Below are 27501 nucleotides of genomic sequence, written 5' to 3' on the forward strand. Positions count from 1 at the left end.
TGAAACTGGAGTTTAGTAAATCATAGAATCATAGAATATCCTGAGTTGGAAGGGACCCATAAAGGGTCATCGAGTCCAACTCCCGACTCCACCCAGGGCAACCTAAATGTTGAACCAAATATCTAAGAGCACTGTGCAAGTGCTTCTTGAACCCCAACAAGATTGGGGTCACGGCCACTTCTTTAGGGAGCTTGCTCTGATGCTTGAGCACCCTTGTTGTGAAGAACTTTTTTTTGCAGTATCCAATCTGAACTTCTCCTCATGCAGCTTTAAGCCATTCCCTCATGTCTTATCACTGGATACAAGAGATCAGCACCTCCCTCTGCTGTCCCCACAAGGAAGTTGTAGAGAGCAATGCAATCACCCCTCACTCTCTTCTCTAAGCTGAACAAACCTGTTATCCTCAGCTGCTCTTCATAAGTCATGCTCTCTAGTTATTTCACGGTCTTTGTTGCCCTCCAGTGGACATATTCTAATATTTGTATATCCTTCTTATATTGTGGAGCCCAAAACTGCATACAGTACTTGAGGCAAGGCCATAGTGTGCTGGTTTTGCATTAATTGACACTTAGAAGAGGGCATCCATGGCAATTTTCTCTCTGAGAACTTCCTCTGTGACTTGATGGAACCAATTGGAGGCTGGTTTGGTTGCTGACAGTCTGGTAAACCAATTGGAGGATTTGGCCCACCTCTGTGAATTCACATTTTGAAGCTAGCAAACCCCAGGAACAGCCCTTTTCTCTTCCGGCAGGAGTGCAGGTAACAGGGCCCAGGCCTGGTTCCACTTCGTGGCCTGTGGGCCTCACAGAGGACAGGGCTGCCCCCCCTGTCTGGGAAGCTGGCATGTCCCGGCAAGGAAAAGGGGGTGGCCATCGGCTGTGGGTGCCAGCTGAGCCCAGGGAGGCTGACTGAGGTCCCAGCTGTTTCCCTCTCCCCCCCTTTCCAGAGCAGCTGCTGCTGTTCCTGGCTCAGGTCATCCCCTCCCAGCATGGCCTGAGTCTCCTGAGATCCTGGCACAGCTCCAGAATTGCCTGGCCACAGCCTCTGCGTTCCCTGTGTGAGATCTTAACTCTTTCAATGCTCGAATAAGACTTGCAGACCTTCAGTCCTCCCCTGAGTGAGAGAGAAAAAGAACAGAGAGAAGACACCAAGGTCAGTGAAGCAGGAGTCAGGTTTCAGATGGAAGGAGAATGAGGAGACACGGTGAATTTAGGCTGAAAATCCTTTTGTAAGCTATGAGGATGGACTATAATAAACTAAAGATTCCTATAAACCATGGAGAAAGACATGGGGGAGTGGAACTTGTAGATCATGAGCAAACACACCTGTGCCGAAGACCCTTTGGCCTGAGGCAAGATCTTTGTTCCTAGAGATGAAGCATGAACAGAGAGAGAAGAAGAGAGCCTTTGCTTTTGAACAGTTCATCCTTAAAAGTAATGCTCCATGAGTTTAGCATGGCCCATAAGCACAGCTTTGGGAAGGCTGTGAAGATGGGAGGAGTTTCATGATTGCAGATTCCCCTGGCAGCTACTATTTGTGAAAAGTGAGGCCATGAGAAAACTGTTTTTCTTTCTCGTGGAAAAGTCCCTGTAGCCTGATAAGGGGAGACTTGTCTCCCTAGAGTGAACTGAAAAGGATTATTTTTTAGTTGGTAACTGACTGAAGTGTTTCTCTACGTTGTTGTTGAGAAGGTGTGTGAGATGGGGAGGAGGGGTGGTCTGAAGGTTTTATTCTGAACACTATTATTCTTTTAGGTTGTTAATAAAAGTTTTCTTTACATCCTTTAAGTTTTGAGCCTGCCTTGCTTTTGCTCCTAATCCTATCTCACAGCAGGAAATAAGTGTATTGAAATTGATGAGTTAAAACCACTACACTAAATTGGCTTTTCTGCTCAGTTTCGAACTGAAACCAGGACACATACCAATGCTGAACATAGTGGGATAATCACTTCTTTCAACACAGCAGCAGTACAACAAATCTGATATATGGGTTTGCAGAGTAACTTTCAATCTAGAATGATAATTTGATATGGAGTATGCTATTTAATTTGAATTTACATTTAGTTGTGATTAATGTGCATATACTCAAACAGTTGAGGAAAAGTCTTAAGTGCTTTTAGAGTTTAATTATTGATAGAAATTCATGGTAGCTTTTTTGTTACAATGCATATTTAACCTTATTTATTGTGTATCCTGTCACTAACAAGAAAGATGTTAATAAGTTATAAGGGAAATCTAGGTGTGGAATTTATACTTTGTCTTTTATTTTTTGGAACTGTAGGATTATCATTGCTACTTGATGTGAAGGAAGTAGTACCACATATGACAGACTGAAAAAAAAATGGTTGGGGTGTGTGTCTTGGTTTGAAAGACAGGTGTCTGCTGAGCTTCTCTTGGAATGGAAAATGCAACCTCCTTCCCTCTGAATTATTATAATTTAGAAATTAAGGGGCGTTCAGGCAAAGATATGAGAATAGGAATAACAGTTCTTTACTAGTATGTATAACAAGGCAAACAAACAACAACAACTATGGCAGCAACAACAAACAGAACCAGAAATTCAGTAACAGCATTCTCAGTCGCAGGAACTTTCCCCTTTGGTGTAGTTAAGGTAACAGCCAGCAGGGGCACTAGTGGCTCCCGGTGGGCAGAGTGGGTGCAACGATTCCCCCACGACTGCAGGAGGTGCTCCAGTTTGATCTCAGGGAGCACGTGGTAATGGAGGACTTGACCAAGATGGGAAGGGATGGAAGAAAGGCTTGCTTTACAAACCCCCATGTCAGTCGATCCCGGTGCCCCAGCAGGACTCAGAAGCAGCACGCTGGAATGGCAGGAATGAACAAAAATCCTGGGATGGTGGATGAGGTGTATCAGAAGCTCTGCAGCTGTAGCAGGAATAACAGGATGCCTCAGCAGGCAGGGGTGCGGGGCTACAGTGCAGCGAAAATCCAGACCAATGCCGAAGAAGTGGTGGGGGCAGGGCAGCAGTTGCCTGACTCCGAGCAGGGCAGGGAAAGGTGGGCTCGGGAACCTGGTGTGAAAAACAAGGTTCACTTTCCTGGTAGATTTTAAAAGGTTTAATAAAAGACAATAAGAGACAAATAATGAAGCAAAAAGTTATAATGGCCGGGTGCTTGGCATTCAGCCAAGAACACACCTGCTGTTTTGGAGACACCCCTTAAATTCATCAGCCCGTTGCACAGTCATAGACCTATCATACATTTTCAAACTCCTCTATAGACTATTTTCCATATTCCAAAAGCTCTTTTACATGGCCACCCCTTGAGTCTGCCTTTTTAGAGCATGCATGTTTCTTGGCTGTGATTTTAATTTATTTTTCTTATCAGTCTTAATTTGGGCTGTGGTCTTCAATTTCTACAGATGGTTGGTGCTGGTAACTGGTATATCAGTAGCAGGTCTTTTCACTGGGTGTTCTCCAAGCAGGTAGTTCACTTAGTACAAAGACACTTTATCAGCCTAGGTTACTCCTAAAGAAAACTGTATTTTAATAAACCATTTCAACACAACACATACAGTATCCACCCTAATATTTGCAAAAAAGCCAATACCATAATATGTATTTATACCACTCGGGTTTTCCCCTGAGGCACCCAAGCAGATGGTGAAAAGTCCCTTTTTTTAGTGAGGTAGTGTGTTAATAAGGTCCCAGTTCAGTGGCTGTTCTCATCCCCACGGCAGAAGCAGCAGGACCGGGCTGGGCTGTGGAGGCGGCAGGAAATTCCCTCCCCCAAGCAGCAGTTCCTACTGTCCTCCGAAGCTGAGAAAGGTAGCAGCTGCCCCAGCCCCTTCTTTTACCAGCCCAGATCTTGAGGTATCTCTGCCCTTCGGAGGGTACCTCAGATAAGAGAAGTGCAGCCAGATGCATTCCTCTCCTGAGCTTGGTCACTTCTTTTGTCTCTCTTAAGTGCCCAGTCGTCACTGTTCCCTAGAAACTTATGGGAAAAAAGTCTATGAGGAAAAAAGAAACAAAAGGAAAGATCCTAACCCCCAACAGTGTGTTGCACAAATACTTATTTATTTGAAGTTTTCTTGAACTAAAACTTAAGTGTTGCCTTGTGCCAGAATGATTATAATTCTTGAGAGCCTTATTCTGACAGCTTTATCCATTCTGGGGCTGTCCTGGTTTGAAAGGACAGGTGTCTGCCAGTAGGGGCAGAAGTTTCCCTTTTTGGAATAGAGACTTTGGTTCCACTCCCCTCCCCCAAGTATTACAATTGTTTGAATCAAGGACTCTGAGGCAGAGATAAGGGGGGGTGGGAATAACAGCTCTTTTACTAATATATCTAACTATACAAACAGAAAACAATAACAGTTAAAATTGCTAACAGAACGAAATAGATAACTCGGTGTCAGTCCCTTTAGATGCAAGCACGCTGTCTCTGTGCTTAGTCCAGAGCCCGGATTTGCCAGAGGGCAGACGGGAACGAAGGCAGGAGGGAGGGGGGAAGGGCAGCAGCGGCCACGCCGGTCTTGGGCGGGAACGGGCTCACCCTCACCGAGGGCGGCGGCTCCTCGCTCACCGTGTGTGTCCGGGGGATCAGCTGTGTCCGCAGAGGCAGGAGGCTGGAACGGGGCAGATGCAGGGCAGGTGATGGCAGAGGGTCTGGCTCTGCTGTGCTCCGGCCACGTGGCTGAATGATCCCAGGCGTCCTCCTCCCGGCTCGCCGGAAACGCGAGTGCCCTCCCGGAAGCCTCAGAGGCCCCTCCGGGGGCCGTCCCCACCCACCCCCTTTTGTCTGGACCCATCAGGGACCCTGGGTGTAACCCGGCCAGCTCCATTGGCATGATAATGGGAAAAATTCTTTCAATTGACACAGTAACAGAAAAGCACTCAACCCCCAACATTATCCACCCCGAATTTTTTCCATGCCAACATGCTACATCATATTGAAATCTTTAAATTATATACATACATGTAGTTACGGGCACAGTATCATATATAGTTCACCCTAGAACAAGGTCCCCTTGGGGTATGCATCGGGTCTCTCCATTCTTTTGCATCACCCACCAAGCGCAACCTGGTCCTTGAGCGAAAACAACCCCACGAACAGGATTGTCTTTGCTGGAAGCAGAGTTCACCCAGACAGTTTTCCCTAACATGCCTCTCAGGTGTACCACTGGAACCTTATCTCCATCTGCTGCTCCCAAGGGCTCTGACTGGGCAGGGCCTGCTCGGTTAGTGGAACCTCGGGTATTCACTAACCATGTGGCCTTTGGTAGATTGATCTCCCATTCCTTGAAAGTCCCCCCACCAAGTGCCTTTAAGGTGGTTTTAAGCAGACCATTGCACCGTTCGACTTTCCCAGCCACTGGTGCATGGTAGGGAATATGGTACACCCACTCGATGCCATGTTCTTTAGCCCAGGTGTTTATAAGACTATTTTTGAAATGAGTCCCATTGTCTGACTCAATTCTTTCAGGGCTACCATGCCTCCAGAGGACTTGTTTTTCCAGGCCCAGGATGGTGTTCTGAGCAGTGGCGTGGGGCACAGCGTAGGTCTCCAACCATCCAGTGGTGGCTTCTACCATGGTCAGCACGTAGCGCTTGCCCTGGCGGGTCTGAGGCAGTGTGATATAGTCAATCTGCCAGGCCTGTCCATACTTATATTTGGACCATCGCCCCCCATTCCAGAGGGGCTTCACCCGCTTGGCCTGTTTGATGGCAGCGCACGTGTTACAGTCATGAATAACCTGAGAGATGCTGTCCATGGTTAGATCCACCCCTCGGTCTCGTGCCCACTTATAGGTGGCCTCTCTGCCCTGATGGCCTGAGGCATCGTGGGCCCATCGACCCAGGAACAGTTCTCCCTTGTGTTCCCAATCTAAGTGTATCTTTGAGACCTCTGTCTGTGCAGCCTGATCTACCTGCTTGTTGTGCCTGTGTTCTTCATTAGCCCGACTCTTGGGAACATGGGCATCCACATGACGGACTTTCACAGGCAGCTTCTCTACCCGAGTGGCAATGTCTTTCTACTCATCAGCAGCCCAGATTGGTTTTCCTCTACGTTGCCAGTCAGCCTTTTTCCACCTTTCCAGCCAACCCCACAGAGCATTGGCTACCATCCACGAATCAGGGTAAAGGTAGAGCTTTGGCCATTTCTCTCTCTCAGCAATGTCCAAGGCCAGCTGAACAGCTTTGAGTCCAGAAAGTTGACTCGATCCACCTTCTCCTTCGGTAGCTTGTGCAACCTGTCGTGTGGGGCTCCATACGGCAGCTTTCCACTTCCGGTTCATCCCCACAATGCAGCAGGAACCGTCGGTGAAAAAGGCGTAGTGTGTTTCATCTGCTGGCAGCTGGTTGTACGGTGGAGCTTCTTCAGCCCGAGTCACTTGCTTCTGCTCGTCTTCATCATCGAGACCAAAATCTTCACCTTCTAGCCAGTTCGTAATTATCTCCAAAATCCCAGGGCCATTTGGGTTACCAATACGGGCGCGCTGCCTGATGAGGGCAATCCACTTGCTCCACGTGGCGTCGGTGGCGTGGTGAGTAGAGGGAACCTTTCCTTTGAACATCCACCCCAGCACTGGCAGTCGGGGTGCCAGGAGAAGCTGTGCTTCTGTGCCAATCACCTCTGAGGCAGCTTGAACTCCCTCATAGGCAGCCAAGATTTCCTTCTCTGTGGGAGTGTAGTTGGCTTCAGACCCTTTGTAGCTTCTGCTCCAGAATCCCAGGGCTCGGCCTCGGGTCTCACCAGGCACCTTCTGCCAAAGGATCCAGGACAGACCATGGTTCCCAGCTGCAGAGTAGAGCACATTCTTTACCTCTGGTCCTGTTCTGACTGGGCCAAGGGCCACTGCATGAGCGATTTCCTGTTTCATCTGGGCAAAAGCTTGCTGTTGTTCAGGGCCCCAATGGAAATCGTTCTTCTTGCGAGTGACCAGGTAGAGAGGGCTCACAATCTGGCTGTACTCAGGGACGTGCATTCTCCAAAAGCCGATAGCACCTAGAAAAGCTTATGTCTCCTTCTTGCTTGTTGGTGGGGACATTGCAGTGATCTTATTGATGACTTCAGTGGGGATCTGGCGCCGTCCATCCTGCCACTTCACTCCCAGGAACTGGATCTTTCGGGCAGGTCCTTTGACTTTGCTCTTTTTAATGGCGAAACCGGCTCCCAGTAAAATCTGGATGATCTTCTCTCCTTTCTCAAACACCTCCATTGCTGTGTTCCCCCACACAATGATGTCATCGATGTACTGCAAATGTTCTGGAGCCTCACCCTTTTCCAGTGCAGCCTGGATCAGTCCGTGGCAGATGGTGGGGCTGTGCTTCCACCCCTGGGGCAGTCGGTTCCAGGTGTACTGCACGCCCCTCCAGGTGAAAGCAAACTGAGGCCTGCACTCTGCTGCCAAAGGAATGGAGAAGAATGCATTTGCAATGTCAATGGTGGCATACCACCTTGCTGCCTTGGACTCCAGCTCGTACTGGAGTTCCAGCATGTCCGGCACGGCAGCGCTCAGCGGTGGAGTCACTTCATTCAATGCCCAAAAGTCCACAGTCAATCTCCATTCTCCATCAAATTTCTGCACAGGCCAAATAGGACTGTTGAAGGGTGAGTGGCTCTTGCTGACCACCCCTTGGCTCTCTAGATCACGGATCATTTTGTGGATGGGGATCACAGCATCTCGATTTGTCCGGTACTGCCGGCGGTGCACTGTCATGGTGGCAATTGGCACCGGTTGCTCAGTCACTTTCAGGAGTCCTACTGCAGAGGGGTTTTCTGACAGTCCAGGCAAGGTGTTCAACTGCTTAATGCTCTCTGTCTCTACAGCAGCTATTCCAAAAGCCCACTTGAACCCCTTTGGGTCTTTGTAGTAGCCGTTCCTGAGGATGTCTATGCCTAGAATGCACGGTGCCCCTGGGCCAGTTACAATTGGATGTTTCTGCCACCCCTTCCCTGTCAGGCTAATCTCAGCTTCCAGCAAAGTGAATTCCTGTGATCCCCCCGTCACCCCAACAATGGAAACAGGTACCTTCCCCACATGTTCTGATGGTATCAGGGTGCATTGTGAACCAGTATCAACTAACACTTTATGTTTCTGTGACTTTGACGTGCCAGGCCATCGCACCCACACTATCCAATAGATCCTGTCATCCCATGCCTCTCCCTGGCTAGAGGCAGGGCCCCTCTAGCCCTGGTTATTATTTCTTTCCTGGGCATACATAGTGGAGGTTCCTTCCAGAGGATCTGACAGAACATCCTCCTTGCTGTAATACCCTGCACCTTGCTTGTGGGAGGTTGAGGCTACCTTCATTTTAGTGCGGCTCCCTCGGTTAGCATTTCCCTCCCTGAGCTGACGCACCCGTGCTGCCAGGACAGAAGTGGGTTTCCCATCCCATTTTCCCATGTCTTCCCCATGGTCTCGCAGGAAAAACCACAGGTCAGCCCGTGAGGTGTACCCTCTCTCCCTAGCTGGGAGACGTGAAGCTCTGACTTGGGGGCCTGTGACTCGTACTGGTGCTACGCTGATCTGCCTCTCCTCCTCCCTCACCTCCCTCATCTCTTCCATCATCTCCTCCCTCATATCCCTCATCCTATCTTCGACCTGTTGCAGGTCCCTGGCCACGGCAGAGACATTAGCCTGCATTGGGCCATTCATCATGCTCTCGAAATTTCTGAGTTTGTTGGCAACAGAACACACTGTCTCTGGACTGTTATCAGCATTAATCATTGCTATGTAGGTGGTATATTGAGATGGACCCAAGGTTGCCAGATTCCATAACATCTGCCCTGTGCACTTGACCTTGTCAGGGTCATTGTCATGCTGTCCATCCCTCCCAAAGAGTACCTCTAATACTGCTGTTTCTCTCAGCTGCTGGATCCCTTCCTCAAGGGTCTTCCAGCGCATCCTACGGTGGTGCTCCTGCATTCTCTCTCTGTGGACAAACTTCTCTCACACTCATTAAAAGCCGGTCCCAGAGGGAAAGGAGGCCTTGCTCCCTTACGAATATCTGGTCCACACCTGAATCCTGGGCCAAGGATCCCAAATTCCTGGCCTCAGTTCCATCCAGTTGAACACCTGTTCCCGTAAGGTCCCAGACCCGGAGTAACCAAGTTGTGAAAGGCTCACGGCCCCGTCGAGCAATGTCTTTACGCAGGTTACGGAGACTATCGTATGAGAGGGACTCGGTGACAATCTCAACCTCTGGCTCCCTTGCTGGTTGTGAGGACCCTCCTTGCTGATCCCCATTATCTAAGTGCCTTGTTTTAATCTTAGATTTCCTAGTTTTCACAGGAGCAACTGCTGCTGGCTGTGTCTGCTCCTGTGATCCAGCTGGAACCTGGACAGATACAACATCTACGGGTTCCACTGCAGCACCATCTGACTCTCCCTCTTTAGGGCAGGGTTTCTCACCAGCTGGAGAAAAATACTCCTTCATCATCTGGCTATGCTCCTTCAACATCTGACTCTGCTCTTTCAGCATTTGGCCTATATCCTTCACTAGAGCCCCCACCCACTCTGGGTGGCTCATTTCTGCGGTGGGCTGTGGGGCAGCATCAGGCTCTGGGGCAGCATCCCTAGTCCCTGGGGCAGAGGCAGGTTCTGGGGCAACATCCCTAGTCTCTGGGGCAGAGGCAGTTTCTGGGACAACATCCCTAGTCCCTGGGGCAGGGACAGGTTCTGGGGCAGCATCCCTAGTCCCTGGGGCAGAGGCAGGTTCTGGGGCAGCATCCCTAGTCTCTGGGGCAGGTATCAGAGTTGTTGTCCAAGCCAATATTCCCTTGTTTCTGAATGCTAAGTAGAACAAGCCTACCAGCAACACCAGCCACTGTATAATAACAGTGGCAATTACAACAGATCTGAAATCCTTGAGAACCAGTGGGGTAGCCTCAAAAAACTGGGTGATGGGTTGGGAGAAAATTTCCCTTGCACTCGTTATCTCACAGTAAGTACCATTACTGAAATAGCCCCAGAAACACGCAGTTAGAGTACGATAGCTCCGGATCCATGCAACCGCTTCCCAGAAAAAATTAAAACCCTATGAATTCCTGACATAATCAATCCACCAAACCAATCGGAAAATAGCCACAGCAACCTTGGTGAGGGGGCCCAAATTCAAAAAAGGGCTTACAAATGGGAGGGCGATGGCTGTGACCACATGGAACCCAAACCAGATTAAACCAGACAACATATTGCGAGTTAAGAGAGCTGTTATTCCTGTCTTAACTCTCAACTCAGTGCCCTCGGGCTCCACGTTGGGCGCCAAAATCTGTCCTGGTTTGAAAGGACAGGTGTCTGCCAGTAGGGGCAGAAGTTTCCCTTTTTGAAATAGAGACTTTGGTTCCACTCCACTCCCCCAAGTATTACGGTTGTTTGAATCAAGGACTCTGAGGCAGAGATAAGGGGGGGTGGGAATAACAGCTCTTTTACTAATATATCTAACTATACGAACAGAAAACAATAATAGTTAAAATTGCTAACAGAACGAAATAGATAACTCGGTGTCAGTCCCTTTAGATGCAAGCACGCTGTCTCTGTGCTTAGTCCAGAGCTCGGATTTGCCAGAGGGCAGACGGGAACGAAGGCAGGAGGGAGGGGGGAGGGGCAGCAGCGGCCACGCCGGTCTCGGGCGGGAACGGGCTCACCCTCACCGAGGGCAGCAGCTCCTCGCTCACCGTGTGTGTCCGGGGGATCAGCTGTGTCCGCAGAGGCAGGAGGCTGAAAACGGGGCAGATGCAGGGCAGGTGATGGCAGAGGGTCTGGCTCTGCTGTGCTCGGCTGCGTGGCTGAACGATCCCAGGCGTCCTCCTCCCAGCTCGCCGGAAAAGCGAATGCCCTACCGGAAGCCTCAGAGGCCCCTCCGGGGGCCGTCCCCACCCACCCCCTTTTGTCTGGACCCATCAGGGACCCTGGGTGTAACCCGGCCAGCTCCATTGGCATGATAATGGGGAAAATTCTTTCAATTGACACAGTAACAGAAAAGCACTCAACCCCCAATAGGGGCCTAGCTTCTTGCCTGATGGTCCTATTCACTCCAGGGTGTTTGTGGGTAGAGTGAGGGTCCAACTGATTGAAAAAGTATGTCCTAGGCTTGTTCAGACTTGAGAATGACATCTCTCACTGCTGACTGGTTACAGATCAGTCTTTCATTATGTGGCCTAAGAAGAAAAATATTTACATGTATAGTTTGTATTCCCACTATTGCAGAATTGAACTTAGTAATTTAGATCATCAGTGCCAAGGTGACTAGAAATGAAGAAAATGTAACAAATTATACCAGGTCTGTACCTTGGACCTAGCAGAGCAATAATGTTAATAAATTGTAAGGGGTGGAAACAATGTATTGGTGGTATTCTTGTCTTCTTCATCTGGATATGGTCTTGATTCAGCTAATGGGCTGAATTTTTTTAACCCGCTCCCACATTAATTTTCTAGAGACTATAGAGAAGTTTCTATAAAGTATATATGTACTCTAGATGAATGCTTTTTTGTAAATGGAAGATAATTTTTCATTCTTATGTAATTTTCTTTGTAAATGCAAGTTGAATATGGCTCCCTCTAGAGCCCATTTTTTTGCCATCTCTCTGCCTTTTTCTTTTTTTTTGCCCCATGTTTTAATATGAAACACCTCAGCTCAGCTCATGTGTTGTATATGAGTTATCCCCTGCATCACACCATGTTATCCAGGTACTGAACTACTAGGGCAAAATGTAGATGGTCCTTTCTGTGACAGTTGTTGAACTCAGGACCGCATCTCTTTGTGTGAATTTAATATTTCTTGACTTTATATAAGGCTGAAATAAGTGCTCAGGCACCTTTACTCTTTCCATCTTCCATTTTTTTAACTGAAGAGACATCTCCCTTCTAACTTTGCCAAATATTTAAAAGACTGTAAATTGAAGACATTTATCTTTGAATGTGCTATTGGAGCAGACTGTTTATACAAGTGAAAGAAATGGTAACATAAGAGTATTTGGTCTGGTCTGCAAGGAAAAGACTGTTGAGATTTTTTTACATATGGAATATTGGTTCTAATATTAAAATAGTTGTTTAAGACGCTCAAATTTGCACATCAGTATTTTAGTTCAGTAGGGACAATGGCATATTTTAAATGGGGAATATGTTTTTTATTACACTGTTGCTAAAATAATTTGGTATTAGATTTAGAGCTATGCTGTAATCAGTTCGAGGTAGAATATTCCATGCACATGGTAAAGATTTTCTGACTAGTGCTCAATATGTGAATCCAGAATAAGCTGTTAATATTTATCCATCAGTTGGTGGACGAGTGAGTCGGGAATTAAATTATACACGGCAGAAGATTGGAGAAGAAACCATGTTTAACCCTCAGCTCATGATTCAGACTCCACATGAAGATGGTGCCAATGTACTAACAATAGAAGTACTCACACAGCACCTTGACTCTGCACTTCAGGCCAGCAGAGTGGATGTTTATATGTACAACAGGTAAGGAGAAAACTTTTCTTCATCTGTAACAGTTAGAAAGTAGACAGATATTTCCTTGTGTGATAATTGATAAAAGATTTGTGTTAATCATAGAAGTTTTGGAGTTTGTATAAACCATAATACTTAGATAAGACATGGACCTAGACAAAGGGAAATATATGATTAAAACCATTCTGTTTAAATCCCCCTGTTATGCATATTGTGTTTTCTTGCGAAGATTACTGTGTCTTTTTCCTAATTACTTAGGATCAGACAAAGTATCCGCATGGGTTAGAAAAGGATACAAAAGAGGCTCTTTCAGGTCCCAGGTTTATTTCATGGCGATGGTGTGGCAGGAAAGAGGCAGATTCTCTCACGGAGCGGGGTATTCAGGAGAAGGTAATGGGAGTGGCCTTGGATGGCAGCCAATGGGGTAAGGACACAGGGGGTAATACAGGAACTCCAGGTGGGCTACAAGGTCACAGGGGAAGGTCACAGGACAGGAAGAGGGACAGGGAGCCAGGGACCAACCGGAAGAGATGGACAGAGGTTTGCTGAATCATTCTTTATACCTCATTACAACATCTCCCCTTTTTTTGTTTTTTTAAGTAGGGGGTGATATTAAACTAATTCTAGTCCGAATTATTTTTTTTGCCCACCATTTGTAATAAGAAGGAGGGTTAGATTGTTCTATATTTGTCATCTCTATATGATTGTCTACTGAGGTAGAAGGAATGATACCATTTATGGCCTTAAAATTAATTGACATAAGATCCCAAATGCCATTATTACAAGGAAAATAACAACAAAGAATAACAAAATTGTTTTACAATAGAAGTCCACCACCCTGAGAACCCCCAGCTTCTAAACAGTTCATTGAATCAATTTTCTGATTTTTTGTTAACAAGAACACAACTTTGATGAGGTTCTTCACAGGGTTAACTGGAGGGAAGCCTTTTTCTAAAAGGAAAAACAAATATTTTAAAACATGTTATAAGTCTCTTTCTGTTGAAGGGTATTCCTTAATGAAATTTTTGTTTTCTTATCCTCTGCGGTGTCTTCTTTTTGAAGCAACTGTTACTTGCTTCTCATCCTCTTCTGCTGTAGCTGGAGTTTTGGGAACAAAAGGTTTAACCCACTTTTGGGGAATCCACCGAGGGCCTGAGGGAGTGGATACACATGCATAACCCCTTCCCCAGGTTATTAGCTCATAGGGACCCTTGGTTTTCCATGTTTCTGGATCCCTAATCAACACAGGTGGGTGCTGAGACAATTTAAACTGTTTACTGCTGTTAAAATGACGGACCACAGGAGGACCCATATTTTCAAATGAACAATTCAAGAAATTGATTGTGTACAGAGCTTTACAGAGCTTTTGCTGGGGAGACATCCACACAGTTGAACTGCTTTGCCTAGCTAAAACTTGTTTGAGTGTCTGGTGTGTGCGTTCGATCACAGCTTGGCCTATAGGGGAGTATGGGATGCCTGTTTTATGATTTACTCCCCACTGCTGGGTGAATTCCAGGAACTCCTTGGATATGTATGCTGGGCCATTGTCTGTTTTTATTTCTCTAGGGATTCCCAGAACTGAGAAGGCTTGTACTAGGTGTTGTTTTGCATGTGCTGCCTTTTCCCCTGCGTGAGCTGAGGCATAAACTGCACCTGAATATGTGTCAATACTCACATGAACATATTTGAGGCGTCCAAAGCTAAGAATGTGTGTGATGTCTGTTTGCCACACCTCACAGCTGCCAAGGCCCCGAGGGTTAACCCCTGTACCCAGCGATGGCATGGCCTGGAGCTGGCAGCTGGGACAGGTGGCCACAATGGCTCTAGCCTGACTCCGTGTTAGCTGGAACTGACGGACCAAACCTGGTACATTCTGGTGATATTGCTGGTGGCTCAGCTTTGCCTGTTGGAAGATGTCAGGAAGGCATGCCTTTTCAGCTGGAGCTGCAAGAGTGTCTGCCATACAGTTCCCTTCTGTGATCTTGTTGCCCGATGCCCCAAACAGAACACAAACTAACAGAGTCAGTTTATGCGGTGCTTTATTCAGGGCCCGGGGAACCTGCGGACTAGCGTCCAAAGTCAGGATCCCACAGCTCCCTTTTTCCATCAGGTTTTTATACCTTTTTACAAAGTGGTCTACGTGCAGAAATACACATTCTTCAAAACAATACAGATACATAAATCTTGCAGGTATCATTCCTAAAAGTTATAAATTCTGCATGCTTGTCTACTTAGAACTATAGGCTACCCCCCTTAATCCCCCTTGTATATTTGCCCATCACCAAAATCCTTTAATTATTATTATTATACTTTAGCCTTATCTTGAAAGTTTCTAGATGTCCTATATGCCCTACTAAATCCTTTGATTATTGTTTTCACAGTTCTAAATGTTCTATATGCTCTACTAATTCTTTTCACTATTGTTTCACAAGGTAGGTTCTCAGGGCCTGTCCGAAAACTGCAGTTTTCTAAGCCTTAGCATGACTACTACTATATCTACATTAGTCCTTTTTCTCATTATTTCGGTATCAACTCCCCCCTTTTGAGCATTCTTCAGATTTTCTGCAAGGATGCTCAATTCTTCAAGTTGTGGTTTCTATGTAGAACGGTGAGTCTTCTTTTCGAGTTGGCAGGATTACTTCTTTCCGGGTCAGTGCTCTCATGACACGTCGAGTATTAGTTCCCTCTCTGGCAATCATTCCTAAAAGACATCTATACATAATCATGCATACTACAATAATTAATACAATCATTATTACATATTGTACAATTGATGATATCCAACCAGAGACTTGGATTCCTAGGGAGCTAAACAGTGCTCCTACCCAGTTATGTTCAGCTTCTTCCTGGACTTCATGCACTTTTGTTTCAATTTGTTCCAATTGACTTATGTCCTTTTCTACTTCTTCTGTGACATTTGGGATATGTATGCAGCAATGATCAACCTTTCCTTGGAGGTATCCACAGACTCCATGTTCTTTTAATAAAAGCAAATCTAATGCCATTCTATTTTGGATTGTCATTCTTGTTGTTGCCTGCAATTGTAAATTTAGATCCTTAAATCCTTTCTTTGTAACTGTAGCTAGCCTCTCAGTTTGTCCTAGCAATTTGTACAGCATCTCCCGGTTTCTATATGTAGAAATTGGTGCAAACAAGGATTCCAATACCCACCCAAATTTAACTCCTGATGAGGGTTCATGCCATTCATCTTCATTTCCCTGTCCTAGTTCTTCTGCTACTTTATTTGTTTCTCTCTTTGCTCGTGACTGCATCTCTTTCTTCGTTAATTTAGACTGTTTCCAAAAAGGACATAATGTGGGAACCCCTAAGGTAATTTGTGTTACAGGCCCGTCTAATGGCAAATGTGTTGTCCATTGTCCATGTCCCATAATCCATACTAAATTTCCTGGACTCCTGATAGTTGTATCCTTACAGCTCAAAGTTTTACCCTTCTGGTCCTGCGGGAAAGCACTTCCTGGAATTGTATGGTTAAGTTTTCTACACTCACAACCCCATTTTATAAGCATTCTGACCGGTGCCAAACTAATTTGATTCTCTGGAGTGTCACAGGTGAGAATTTGGGTGCAGTTCCAATTTTCTTTTGTGGCGCTCAAAGTTTTTGTAGATGTGCTGGTTTGAGATACTTCTGTGTGAGTGGCATTTCTGCTTCCCGTCCATTGGACACACCAATTAACTTGTCCAATGTAACTATAATGTTCTAATATGCTGGGGCCCCATACCGTTTTCCAACTGTCCCACGAGGATTCCTGCCGGGATGAGTTCTGGCATATCATTTCATAATAGCTTTCATTTTTAGGTATTCTTTTCTTTTGCCAATGTGGTAGAAAACATTCCCACTTAGCATCTTCAGGTTTTACTTTTCCCCCTGTCGCTAATTGAATTCCCCAATCCCTAATTTGTCCTAACCTTCCATGGCTAATTAGACAATCCTTATAGGTTAATATTCTTAATGTTTCTCCAACCTTTTCCCATTTTACTTCAATTTCGATTTTATTTCGTAATTTTAATTCACAACTTCCATTCTTACCTCTTTTTATTAGGGGTAAATTTCCTACTGGAATCACTCCCCAAGGGATTGGTTCCCCTGCAGCTTGTGGCAGAGGTAAACATGCCGTTATTTTTGATACGTTTTGTATTTGTCCAAAATCTCGAATTAACCCTACTACTAAATTTTGTTGTTCCTGGTTTCTCTGTAGTGCCAGGCTTGTATCTCTCAATCCATTCCACATATTTACTCGTGCACTGACTGGTATTACCTGCACCGAGTACCCCCTTCGGGTTTTATTTTCCTTTAAAATACCTACATTTATGTCCCCATAATCAAAGTTTTCTCTAATCCACACAATGCATGAGAATTGTCCTACCTGATCAGCTTGCATATGAGATATTGTCAATGTGGTGTTACCTCTTTGCTGTTCCATATCCCAAAATGTCACGATTCCTTCTGTAAATACTTCGTCTGTGGTGATTTGTCTCCAGGCTACCTTTACTTCTTTTAATCCAGCTCTCTGGTTGTCAGAAAACAAACAGGTTAAATTTATTCCCGCACCTTCTGGCACCATTACATCTGGCTCCGGAACTGTAATTTTAACAAATGCTTCTCCCACCTGCATTATACAGACTAATGTTAAAAGAACTAAGTCCTTGCCCTGAACACCAGCTTTGTTGCAGACAGAGGCTGTACTTCCCATCTTGACGGGACCTTCTTGATTCGAGTGTAGTGAATCCAGTTGTCGATCCCTTGGACTTTCACTGCCGTGTAGGTAGTCATGATCACTTGGTGAGGACCGCCCCATACTTCTTTCAAGGGTTCTGTATTCCAGTTCTTTACATATACTTGATCTCCTGGCTGGATGTCATGGACAGGATTTTCCAAGGGCAGAGGCCGGTTCCACTGCAATGCTCCCCGCAGCGCTGTAAGGACTTTATTTAAAGACAAAATGTAACTCAACAATACTTGATCTCCTACTAAGTGAGGGTCCCCTTTGTAAGTTGCAGCATGATATGGCTTGCCATACAAAATTTCGTATGGACTTACTCCTATCTTTTCTCTGGGTTTAATCCTGATTCTTAGCAAGGCTAGAGGTAGTGCCTGGGGCCACTGTATCTTTGCTTCCTGACAAATTTTCTTAATCTGCCCTTTTAATGTCTGATTCATCCGTTCTACCTGGCCACTAGATTGTGGTCTCCAGGGCGTATGGAGATCCCAGGCTATCCCTAATACTCTGGCTACCTCTTGGACTACTCCAGCTACAAAGTGAGGTCCCCTATCTGAGGACATTCCTAATGGGATCCCAAATCTAGGAATGATTTCTCGTAGTAAGGTTTTAATTACTTCCTTTGCCTGGTTAGTCCTGCACGGGAAAGCTTCCGGCCACCCTGAAAAGTACACACATACACCAGTAAATAACGGTACCCTTGTGCTTTTGGTAGCTCTGAGAAATCTATTTGCCAATAGTCTCCTGGTTGCGGCCCTACTTGTAACTTTCCTAGTTGTACTTGCCTTCGTGTCACTGGGTTATTTTTAATACAGACAGGACACGTGGCGTTAATCCGTTTTGCCATTGTTAACATCTGGTTGGAAATCACCTCATGTTTTAAAAATTGTACCAATGCGTCTGCTCCCCAATGGCACTTGTTATGTTCGATTTCTAAAATTGTTTTCATTACTTTTGTCGGCAGTAGAACCTGACCTACAGCTGTGACATACCATCCTTTTTCATTCTTCTGGGCCTGGAGAAATTGAGCAAGCTTCTCATCTTCATGTGTATACCATGGTTTCTGCTCAAGAAAAGAAGTTGCAGGGTTAATTCGCACTGGCAATAAAGCTAATTGTGTCCATACCTCTCGGGCAACCTGTTTGGCAACTCTGTCAGCCAACTGGTTTCCTTGGAACGCTTTTCCCTCTTCCTTTTGATGTCCTTTTACATGCATCACTGCCACTGCCTGAGGTTTATGCACTGCTTCCAATAGTGCTAATATTTGTTCTTTGTGCTTAATTTCTGATCCTTGAGAATTCAACAGTCCTCTTTCTTTCCATAGTGCTCCATGTACATGTATTACTCCAAAGGCGTATTTTGAATCAGTCCAAATGTTTACTCTTTTCCCTTGACTCAATTCTAAGGCTCTCACCAGAGCATGTATCTCGGCTTTCTGGGCTGAAGTTCCCGGGGTTAAAGCTTGAGCTTCTATTATTTGTGTCAAAGTCACTACTGCATATCCCGCATACCTGGTTCCGTTTTCCACAAAGCTGGATCCATCTGTAAACAGTTCCCATTCCGGATTCTCCAAAGGCTCGTCTTTCAGGTCCTTCCGGCTGGCATACACCTGTTCAATGATTTCTACGCAGTCATGTGTCAATTCGCCTCCTTCTTCCTGGCTGCTGCTCCTAAGAAATTCTGCTGGGTTGAGATGATTAGTTATTTTTAATTCAATGTCATCTTGTTCTCGGAGAAGTGCCTGGTATTGTAACATGCGGCTTGATGAGAGCCAATGCCCCCCCTTTTGTTCCAAAACCGCAATGACCATGTGGGGAACAAATACTTCCATCCTTTTCCCCAGAGTCAATTTTCTGGCTTCCCGAATTAGAAGCACTGTTGCTGCCACAGCTCTAAGACAACCTGGCCATCCGGCACTTACAGTGTCTAGCTGCTTTGAGAAGTACCCCACCGGGCGCTTCCATGAGCCCAGTTTTTGGGTGAGCACCCCTATTGCCAGTCTCTGTCTCTCATTTACGTATAGTTGAAAAGGTTTTGTAAGATCTGGCAATCCTAATGCTGGGGCTTCCTTTAAGGCTTGTTTCAGACTCTGGAATGCTTTTTCTTGAGTTTGTCCCCACTGAAACACAGGGCTTTTGGCTGCCTCATACAGGGGTTTTGCTTTTAGTCCAAATTCTGGGATCCACAAGCGGCACCACCCTACCATGCCCAAAAAGGATCTTAACTCTTGTGGATTTCGTGGTGTGGGTATGGTGCAAATTGCTTGTATTCGATTAACCCCCAACTTTCGCACCCCTTGTGAAATTTCGCAGCCTAGGTAAATTACTTGGGTTCTTACCAGCTGAGCTTTTTCTTTCGATACTCGGTATCCAGCTTGTCCCAGCATATTAAGTAATCCAATAGTGAGTCTGAGGCAAACATCCTTTTCTGTGGAGGCTATAAAGATGTCATCAACATATTGTAGGAGAACATATAAGAAAGGTGATTCTTTTACCTGAGTCGTCTTCCATTCTTCTAACTCTCGAGCCAATTGATTTCCAAAAATAGTTGGTGAGTTTTTGAATCCTTGTGGTAGACGCGTCCAGGTGAGCTGCTTCTTGCGTCCCGTGTCTGGGTTCTCCCACTCAAAGGCAAAGTATTTCCTACTTTCAAGTGCCAAGGGGATACAGAAAAATGCATCTTTCAAATCAATCACTGTGAGCCACTTAAACCTTTCCGACACAGCTGTCAACAATGTATACGGATTAGCTACTACTGGGTGTATATCTTTAGTGATGTTATTAATTGCTCTTAAATCTTGAACTAATCTATACTTACCATTTGGCTTTCTGACTGGGAATATCGGAGTATTGAATTCTGACTCACATTCCTGTAAAATTCCCAAGCTAAGAAATTGTTCAATCATGGGTGCTATTCCTATTCGTGCTTCCAATTTCAAAGGATATTGTCTTACCCTTACTGGGGAGGCTCCTTCCTTTAGTTCTATTACAACCGGTTGTGCTGCTTTTGATTTTCCAGGTACTCCTGTTTCCCATACCCATGGTACTACAGCTTGTTCTATTTCTTGTGGTATTTCTGCTGCTTCAACTTCTTTTACTACAAACAACTTAGCAATATTCTCCTCAGGAAATTCCAATCTTACTCTACCTTTTTCAAATATTATCTTTGCCTCTAACATTGACAATAGATCCCTCCCGAATAGCGATTCTGGGCTATTTGGCATATATAAAAATTGATGATCAAATTCTTTCCCCCCAAATTTTATATCTAATGGCCGCAAAAATGTTCGTTCCTCAACTTGTCCCGTAACCCCCACCACTTGGATAGTAGAATCACTCAAAGGTCCTAGCTTAGTGTTAACAGCTGAATATGATGCCCCCGTATCTACTCTAAATTCTAATGGTTCCCCATCTACTTCCATTATTACCTTTAAATCCTGGTCTAGTCAGCTCTGATTTTGGTAATTCCCCATCATGAGGGCTTGGGCGACACCTTGGGGATTTCCCGGGAAAGCACCTGTATTATTCATCAATCCCTGATTTCCATTCCCGCTGGCTATAATTCCTCCCCCAAAACCCATGCCTTGGTTGAGAGGACACTCATTTTTCCAATGTCCTCTATTTTACATAGAGCACATTGATCTATCCCTAGCTGTATTCTCCCTCTTCCCATATTAAATTGACCCATAAGTCCTCCCGCACCCATTGGCATTCCCCCCTTTGCTATTCCCCTTCCCCCTCCTCGTCCACGTCCACGACTCCCCCCTCTCATATTATTTCCAGCCGCTTGCTGTAACACTGCCAACATAGTAGCCTGCTGTTTCCTGGCCGTTTCTTTTTCCCTATTATTATATACCTTCCACGCAACTTCCAACAGTTTATCTAAATTCCGAGTATCCTCTCCCTCCAGTTTTTGTAATTTCTTTCTAATATCTTCCTGAGACTGCCCCATAAAAATTAATGCTAGCTGTAATTTTCCCGATTCCCCTTCAACTTCTAAATTAGTGTATCTACGAGCTGTCTCCTTAAGCCGCTCTAAAAAGGTTGACGGAGACTCATTCTTTTCCTGCCTGATCGAATACAACTTAGACCAATTCAAAGTTTTTGGTATTCCATTCCGTATTCCTTCTGTTAACAAATCCTGATAAGCTTTAAGTCTCCGAGACCCGCCCGTCGAGTTGGGATCCCACTCCGGATCTTCCCTAGGTACCAAATCATTTACTGTACCATCCACAAGCCGCAACCTAATCATTTCTCGTGCTTTCTCTGTCATAGCTTTAAACACCATTTCCTTTTCAGTAGAATCCATTATTGTGTCTAACAAAACTTGTAAATCATTCCAATCTGGGTTCTGAGTCTTAATTACCATTTTTACCACCCGCGCAGTTCGTTCAGGATCCTCCCGATACGCCCCCGCTGATTGTTTCCAAATTAGTAAATCATTCGGAGAGAAGGGAACTTTCACTATGACCCGTTCCCCCTGCGGCCCGACAGCTTCACGGAGCGGAACCATTAAATGAGCACCTTCTTCCTTTTTCTTCCTTTCCACCTCCCACCGCCCTCTCCGAGTTCTTTCACATAAGGGGGTCCGAGGTATATCAGTGGTTTCTATTTTTGCTTCCCGATCCCCCCTTTCTACCTCTGGCATACTTTCTCCACGTTCCTCCACCGGAGGGGCACTAGGGGCTATCAGCAAAGAAACATCCTCCTCAGGTTCCGAAAACCTAACCGAGCATTCCTTCTCTTTCTGCCAACCCTTACATCCATCACAATTCTGCTTTAATGTTTTCAAAACCATGATCCCACACTCTTTTTGCCACTCCGGTTTATCTTTCAAATAATAAAAGAGGTCTAGATACGGTATTTCATCCCATTTTTCATTACTTTGCAGAAAATGCATCAGAGGTGTAATAATGTCAGGATTCAGTGTACCGTTCCTAGGCCATTGCATACCATCGGGTTCATATAAAGGCCATACATAATTACAGAAATCAATCAATTTCCTTTTACTTAGTTCTTGACCAAAATTCCCCACATTCCAATGTTGTAATAAACAGCCCAAAGGCGAATCGTCCGGGATTTCTATCCCAGAACTTGCCATAGTTCTAAACGTTTTTAAAGACATCATTTCACCTCTTTTTTTTTTTTTTTTTTTTTTTTTTTTTTTTTTTTTTTTACAATATACACCACGCAACACTCACACCCTTTCCACAAACCTTACCACACTGCACACCACACACAACACTCACACCCTTTCCACAAACCTTACCACACTGCACACCACACACAACACTCACACCCTTTTCCACCAATCCACCAATCTTGCCTTTCTCGTCGCCGCGAGTGGCAAGTGCTGAACCTGCGCAGTCACTGCCGCGTCTGACGGTCAGCGCCTAGGCTTTTCCACAACCTTAAAGACGTCTGTGACCCCCGTGCGGAATCGCCGTTCCGACTTAATCGGCAGGCCCCCCTTCCCCTCAATAAAAGAATAAAGCACCTTCGGGCTTACCTCCAGGTCGTCCGTCAGGCGCGGGGTCGGGCACGGGTTGATGTTCTCCCCAGAAATCACCTGGTGCCGGCGTGGAGTGGATCAGCCCACGAACCGCCCCAGCCACCTCCGGAGTCCCATCTGGGTCGCCAGGAAAACTGTTGCCCGATGCCCCAAACAGAACACAAACTAACAGAGTCAGTTTATGCGGTGCTTTATTCAGGGCCCGGGGAACCTGCGGACTAGCGTCCAAAGTCAGGATCCCACAGCTCCCTTTTTCCATCAGGTTTTTATACCTTTTTACAAAGTGGTCTACGTGCAGAAATACACATTCTTCAAAACAATACAGATACATAAATCTTGCAGGTATCATTCCTAAAAGTTATAAATTCTGCATGCTTGTCTACTTAGAACTATAGGCTACCCCCCTTAATCCCCCTTGTATATTTGCCCATCACCAAAATCCTTTAATTATTATTATTATACTTTAGCCTTATCTTGAAAGTTTCTAGATGTCCTATATGCCCTACTAAATCCTTTGATTATTGTTTTCACAGTTCTAAATGTTCTATATGCTCTACTAATTCTTTTCACTATTGTTTCACAAGGTAGGTTCTCAGGGCCTGTCCGAAAACTGCAGTTTTCTAAGCCTTAGCATGACTACTACTATATCTACATTAGTCCTTTTTCTCATTATTTCGGTATCAATCTCACCTGGCAAATCCATGTGTGACCTCACATGCATCACATAGAAGGGATGTTCTCTGTGTGAAACCAAATAGATTAGTTTTGACAGCAGCCTAAACAGCTGCTCATTATCAGTGTCTTTAAGCACTGCCTGCTCCGCTCTAGACACTACCCCAGCAACATAAGCTGAATCTGTTACCAGATTAAGAGGCTCTGAGAACTTCTCAAAGGCTCTCACAGCTGCAGCCAGTTCTGCAATTTGGGGTGACCCCTCCACAAACTCAACATCAGCTTCCCAATGCTGAGTCTGTGGGTTTCTCCAAGTCATCACCGACTTATGAGAGGCCCCTGATGCATCTGTGAACACTGTGAGTGCCTCGAGCGGTCTCCTGCTCCTCTTCTCACGAGGGATGAGGTGGAATTCCTCATTAAACAACTTATGTGCTGGGCTGTGAACAGATATCTGTCCACTGTAGCTATCCAGAGATATCTGGAGGCTGGCATTGCTTTGTAGCAGATGTTCAAACATTTCTTTTGTCAGCCTTTCAGGAGAATTCTTTCCCTCCCCAGAAAGTTTAACTGGCAGGTGTATGCATGTGAAATCACAACCGGACAGTTCACGCAGCCTCATTCTTGCTTTTTGAATCAACTGAGCCATAAGCTCCTGTGGTTGTGTAATAGTTTTGGATCTTTGGTGGGAGAGGAAGACCCATTCTATGATTAGGAGTGAGTCCCTCTGCCCCTCAACCCACTGAAATATTAAACCATGTAAGTGTGGCAGTTTCCCCAAAACAATGAAATTGAAAGGCAGTTCAGGCTGATAGCGGTGAGCCTGCCTCTCAGACAGAGCTTTCTGTACCTTTTCAATTGCAGCTTTTGCCTCAGGTGTCAGTTCCCTGGGAGGAAACCAGCTCTCTCCCCTTTCAATAAATTAAAAAGGGGTTGTAAGTCCTCAGTAGTGAGGCCTAACCAAGGTCTTACCCAGTTCAACGAACCACACAAAGAGTGGAGATCTGCTAGAGTTTTGGGATTACAATTAATTTCTAATTTCTGTGGAGCAATGGTCCTGGCAGTGATCTCTAGGCCCAGATACTTCCAAGGCGGCATCCTTTGAACCTTGTCATCCTGTAATTGAAATCCAGCAGAGGTTAAAACTTTAACTACTAGGTCAAGCGTGTTTTGGAGTATGAAGTTATCAGGAGCACACACCAGGACGTCATCCATATAATGTAATATGATTGCTTCTTTTCTCTGTGCACGCACAGGAGACAACAATGAAGCTACATACCACTGGCAAATAGCAGGACTGCACTTCATACCCTGTGGAAGCACTTTCCAGTGGTATCTCTTCATTGGAGCCTCTCTGTTCAATGATGGTACTGAGAATGCAAACCTGGGAGCATCTTCAGGGTGTAATGGGATTTGGAAAAAACAATCTTTAATGTCTAATACTGCCAATTGCCAATCTCTAGGTAACATAGTTGGAGAAGGCATCCCAGGTTGGGGAGATCCCATGTCTTGAATTACTTTATTTATTTCTCTAAGATCATGTAATAATCTCCATTTGTCTTTCCCTGTTTTTTTTATTACAAAGATTGGAGAATTCCAGGGGCTTGTTGTTTCCTCTATGTGATTTTTTGCTAATTGCTCCTCTACAAGTTTTTCCAGTGCCTGTAACTTTTCTTTTCTTAATGGCCACTGAGTGGTCCAGACAGGTGTATCATTTAGCCATGTTAGCTTCTGGACCCGGCACTGCACAGTGGCCGCTTCTAAAAATCCTGAGGAGTTTTTGGAATTATCATTTTAATTCCCCATTGTGACATGGCATCTCTTCCCCACAAGGGACACTTGTAATCAATTACAAACGGACGAACACTGGCCAATTTGCCGTCCGGTCCCTCAATCTGCACAATGCTTTTTGCTATTTTAGCCAATTTAACTCCTCCTATACCCTGAATTTGCCCAGCCACAGGCTGCAATTCCCACTGTGAAGGCCACATCCTGTCAGGTATAATGGTTACATCTGAGCCTGTGTCCAGAACACCTTGCACATGTAGATGGTCTGATTTATGTGTCAGGTTGCATGCTAGGGAAGGCTTTTCTTCACGTACCGTCTCTGCCCAGTAAACCTCTGGTGACTTATCATCTGCTGTAATATCTGCTGGAATAGGAAAAGCTTGGGCCAGAACTTGCCCCTCACTCAAATAGAAAGGTGGCTGAGAGCATCGTGCTAATATGATAACACTGGATATTTTTCCCTTTATGATCATAGGTGCTATCTCAAGTTCTAAAGGTGTGTGTGCTGTGTCTCCCACAACAAAATACTCACGCTCTGTGTGGCAAACCATCCTATCAATTAGGGGGCTCGAAACGTCCACCAGGATGATAGTCCACTCAGCAGATCTGAAATGAAAACCTTTGGTAGTCTGGAGCCTAACACGGCCACAAGACTGCCTGACCTGGTCAAGGGAACATTTAACATTTACATTATCTGTTATACCCACATTGCCCATCCCCTCCTCCCCCTTTATTTTTAAGGGAGAGTCTTTTGCTAGAGTATAGCCTGCAGAATTTATATCCTGGCGCGTTATGGTGTTTATAACAGGCCCGCGCCTCATTTCTAGTTTTTTTGTTTGTTGAATTTATTCTGTTTCCTGTTCTGAGGACAGTCTCTAGCCATATGTCCTTGCTGCTGACACTGGAAACAGGTGATGTTTTTCAGCTGCTGTGATGACATCTGCGGCTTCTTCATCTGTGGTGGTTCAGGTGCTGAAGGCTCAGGTGGTGCTGGACTCGGGGTCCTCTCTGGAGAACTGAACATCTCCGCTCTTTGTGTGCAGGCTTCTATCATCTGTGCTAGGGTTGGTTCTGGGTATAGTGGCAGACTGAGGATGACTCTCCGACAAGCTTGATTGGCGTTTTTCTCTGCTAATTCTCTAATCAGTTCTGCCTGCATGGCTGGATTATGCACCTGTCGTTCCACCTGTGCCTTTAAGCGATCTACAAAGCTTAAAAAAGTCTCAGAAGAATATTGTTTAATATTAACATAACTACTAGTTACTTCAACTGTTGGCAATTTGATAAAGGCGTTTTCAGCAGCATTACAAACCTTATCCAAAATAAATTTAGACAACAATTTAGTTTGCTTTTCAGGGCAGTGTATTTCCCCCTCCCCACATAAATGATTTAATGTAAGTTCATTATTATCAGAATCCTTAGAATGTTCAGGATTTTGGTGAAGCTCTATTAAAAGACTGCTTAAGGAACATTTCCAAATATTAGACCATAATTCATATTCAGCTGGGGTTAGCAAACACCTGAAAAGGTCCTTTAAATCATGCGGAACAAGTTCATTTGATGTAAAAGTTGCTTTTAAAATGCCTTTAAATATTTCACTTTGTCTCCCAAACTTTTGTTGTAATTTACAAATCTCTTTCCGATCTTGGTATGATAATGGTTGGTAGCTTCTTCTACCATTATTTCTACCTACATAATGAACCGGGGCTGAATCCAAAATACGGTCAGGTTCAGGGTTAACCGGTACGTTAGGGGTTAATTGATTCTGTGCCTCTGCAGTCTGAGGCTGTGTAACTGAGACACATGTTTCCCCTCCCCCTCCCGCTCCGGGGTGTGGCTCCTCCCTCCCGGTGTGAATAGAAGGGTTAGGAGACGGTGTAGGGTTACAGGGTTGGAAGAATGGGTTAAAACAGCCAGAAAAATACTGAGGTATAGGTGCTGGATGCAGGAACGGATTATTTGGAGAAAAAGGCATATTGTAAGAAGGTACTACAGGTTTCTCCGTCTGCACTAGAGAAGGGTGATTTTCTAAATTAGCATGCTCAGAAGGCAAGGCTGACGGAGATGGATACACTGGCAAGTTTGTAGCAGCCTGTTCAGAAGTTTTTAAGTCTGTATATTTCGGGGGATCTTTAGCATTAGTAGTTTCTTGAGGTATTTCTAATTTACTTTTTAATTTAGGGACAGAAGGTTCCGAATTAGGTATAGGGGGCTTTAAAGAATTTTCCTGTGGTTGATCATTGTTTTCTAATTGTGATAATTGTTTGTGAACATTTAAAAATATAGGCAAAAATAAAGCAGCAGTGGTATCACCTTTCTGTATTTTAGAAGTTAATAAATTTCCAACAGTGTCCCAAAATAAAATCGAATTGATA

General features: G+C 45.1%; 1 protein-coding gene across 1 annotated transcript; it reads right to left on the bottom strand.

Annotated features, from left to right (window-relative positions):
- Nucleotides 1-16798: 16798 nt before the first annotated feature.
- On the bottom strand, nucleotides 16799-19148 carry LOC306814062 (uncharacterized protein). The gene is made up of 3 exons (XM_079329772.1): nucleotides 18667-19148; nucleotides 18148-18218; nucleotides 16799-17816 (listed from the first exon to the last, which is right to left on the bottom strand). The coding sequence occupies exons 1-3, from the start codon at nucleotides 18984-18986 to the stop codon at nucleotides 17074-17076; spliced, it is 1134 nt and encodes a 377-aa protein (XP_079185898.1). The 5' UTR covers nucleotides 18987-19148; the 3' UTR covers nucleotides 16799-17073.
- Between the last annotated feature and the right edge of the window lie 8353 nt (nucleotides 19149-27501).

The sequence above is a fragment of the Erithacus rubecula genome (genome assembly GCF_903797595.1).
Source record: "Erithacus rubecula genome assembly, chromosome: W".
Lineage (NCBI taxonomy): Eukaryota > Metazoa > Chordata > Aves > Passeriformes > Muscicapidae > Erithacus > Erithacus rubecula.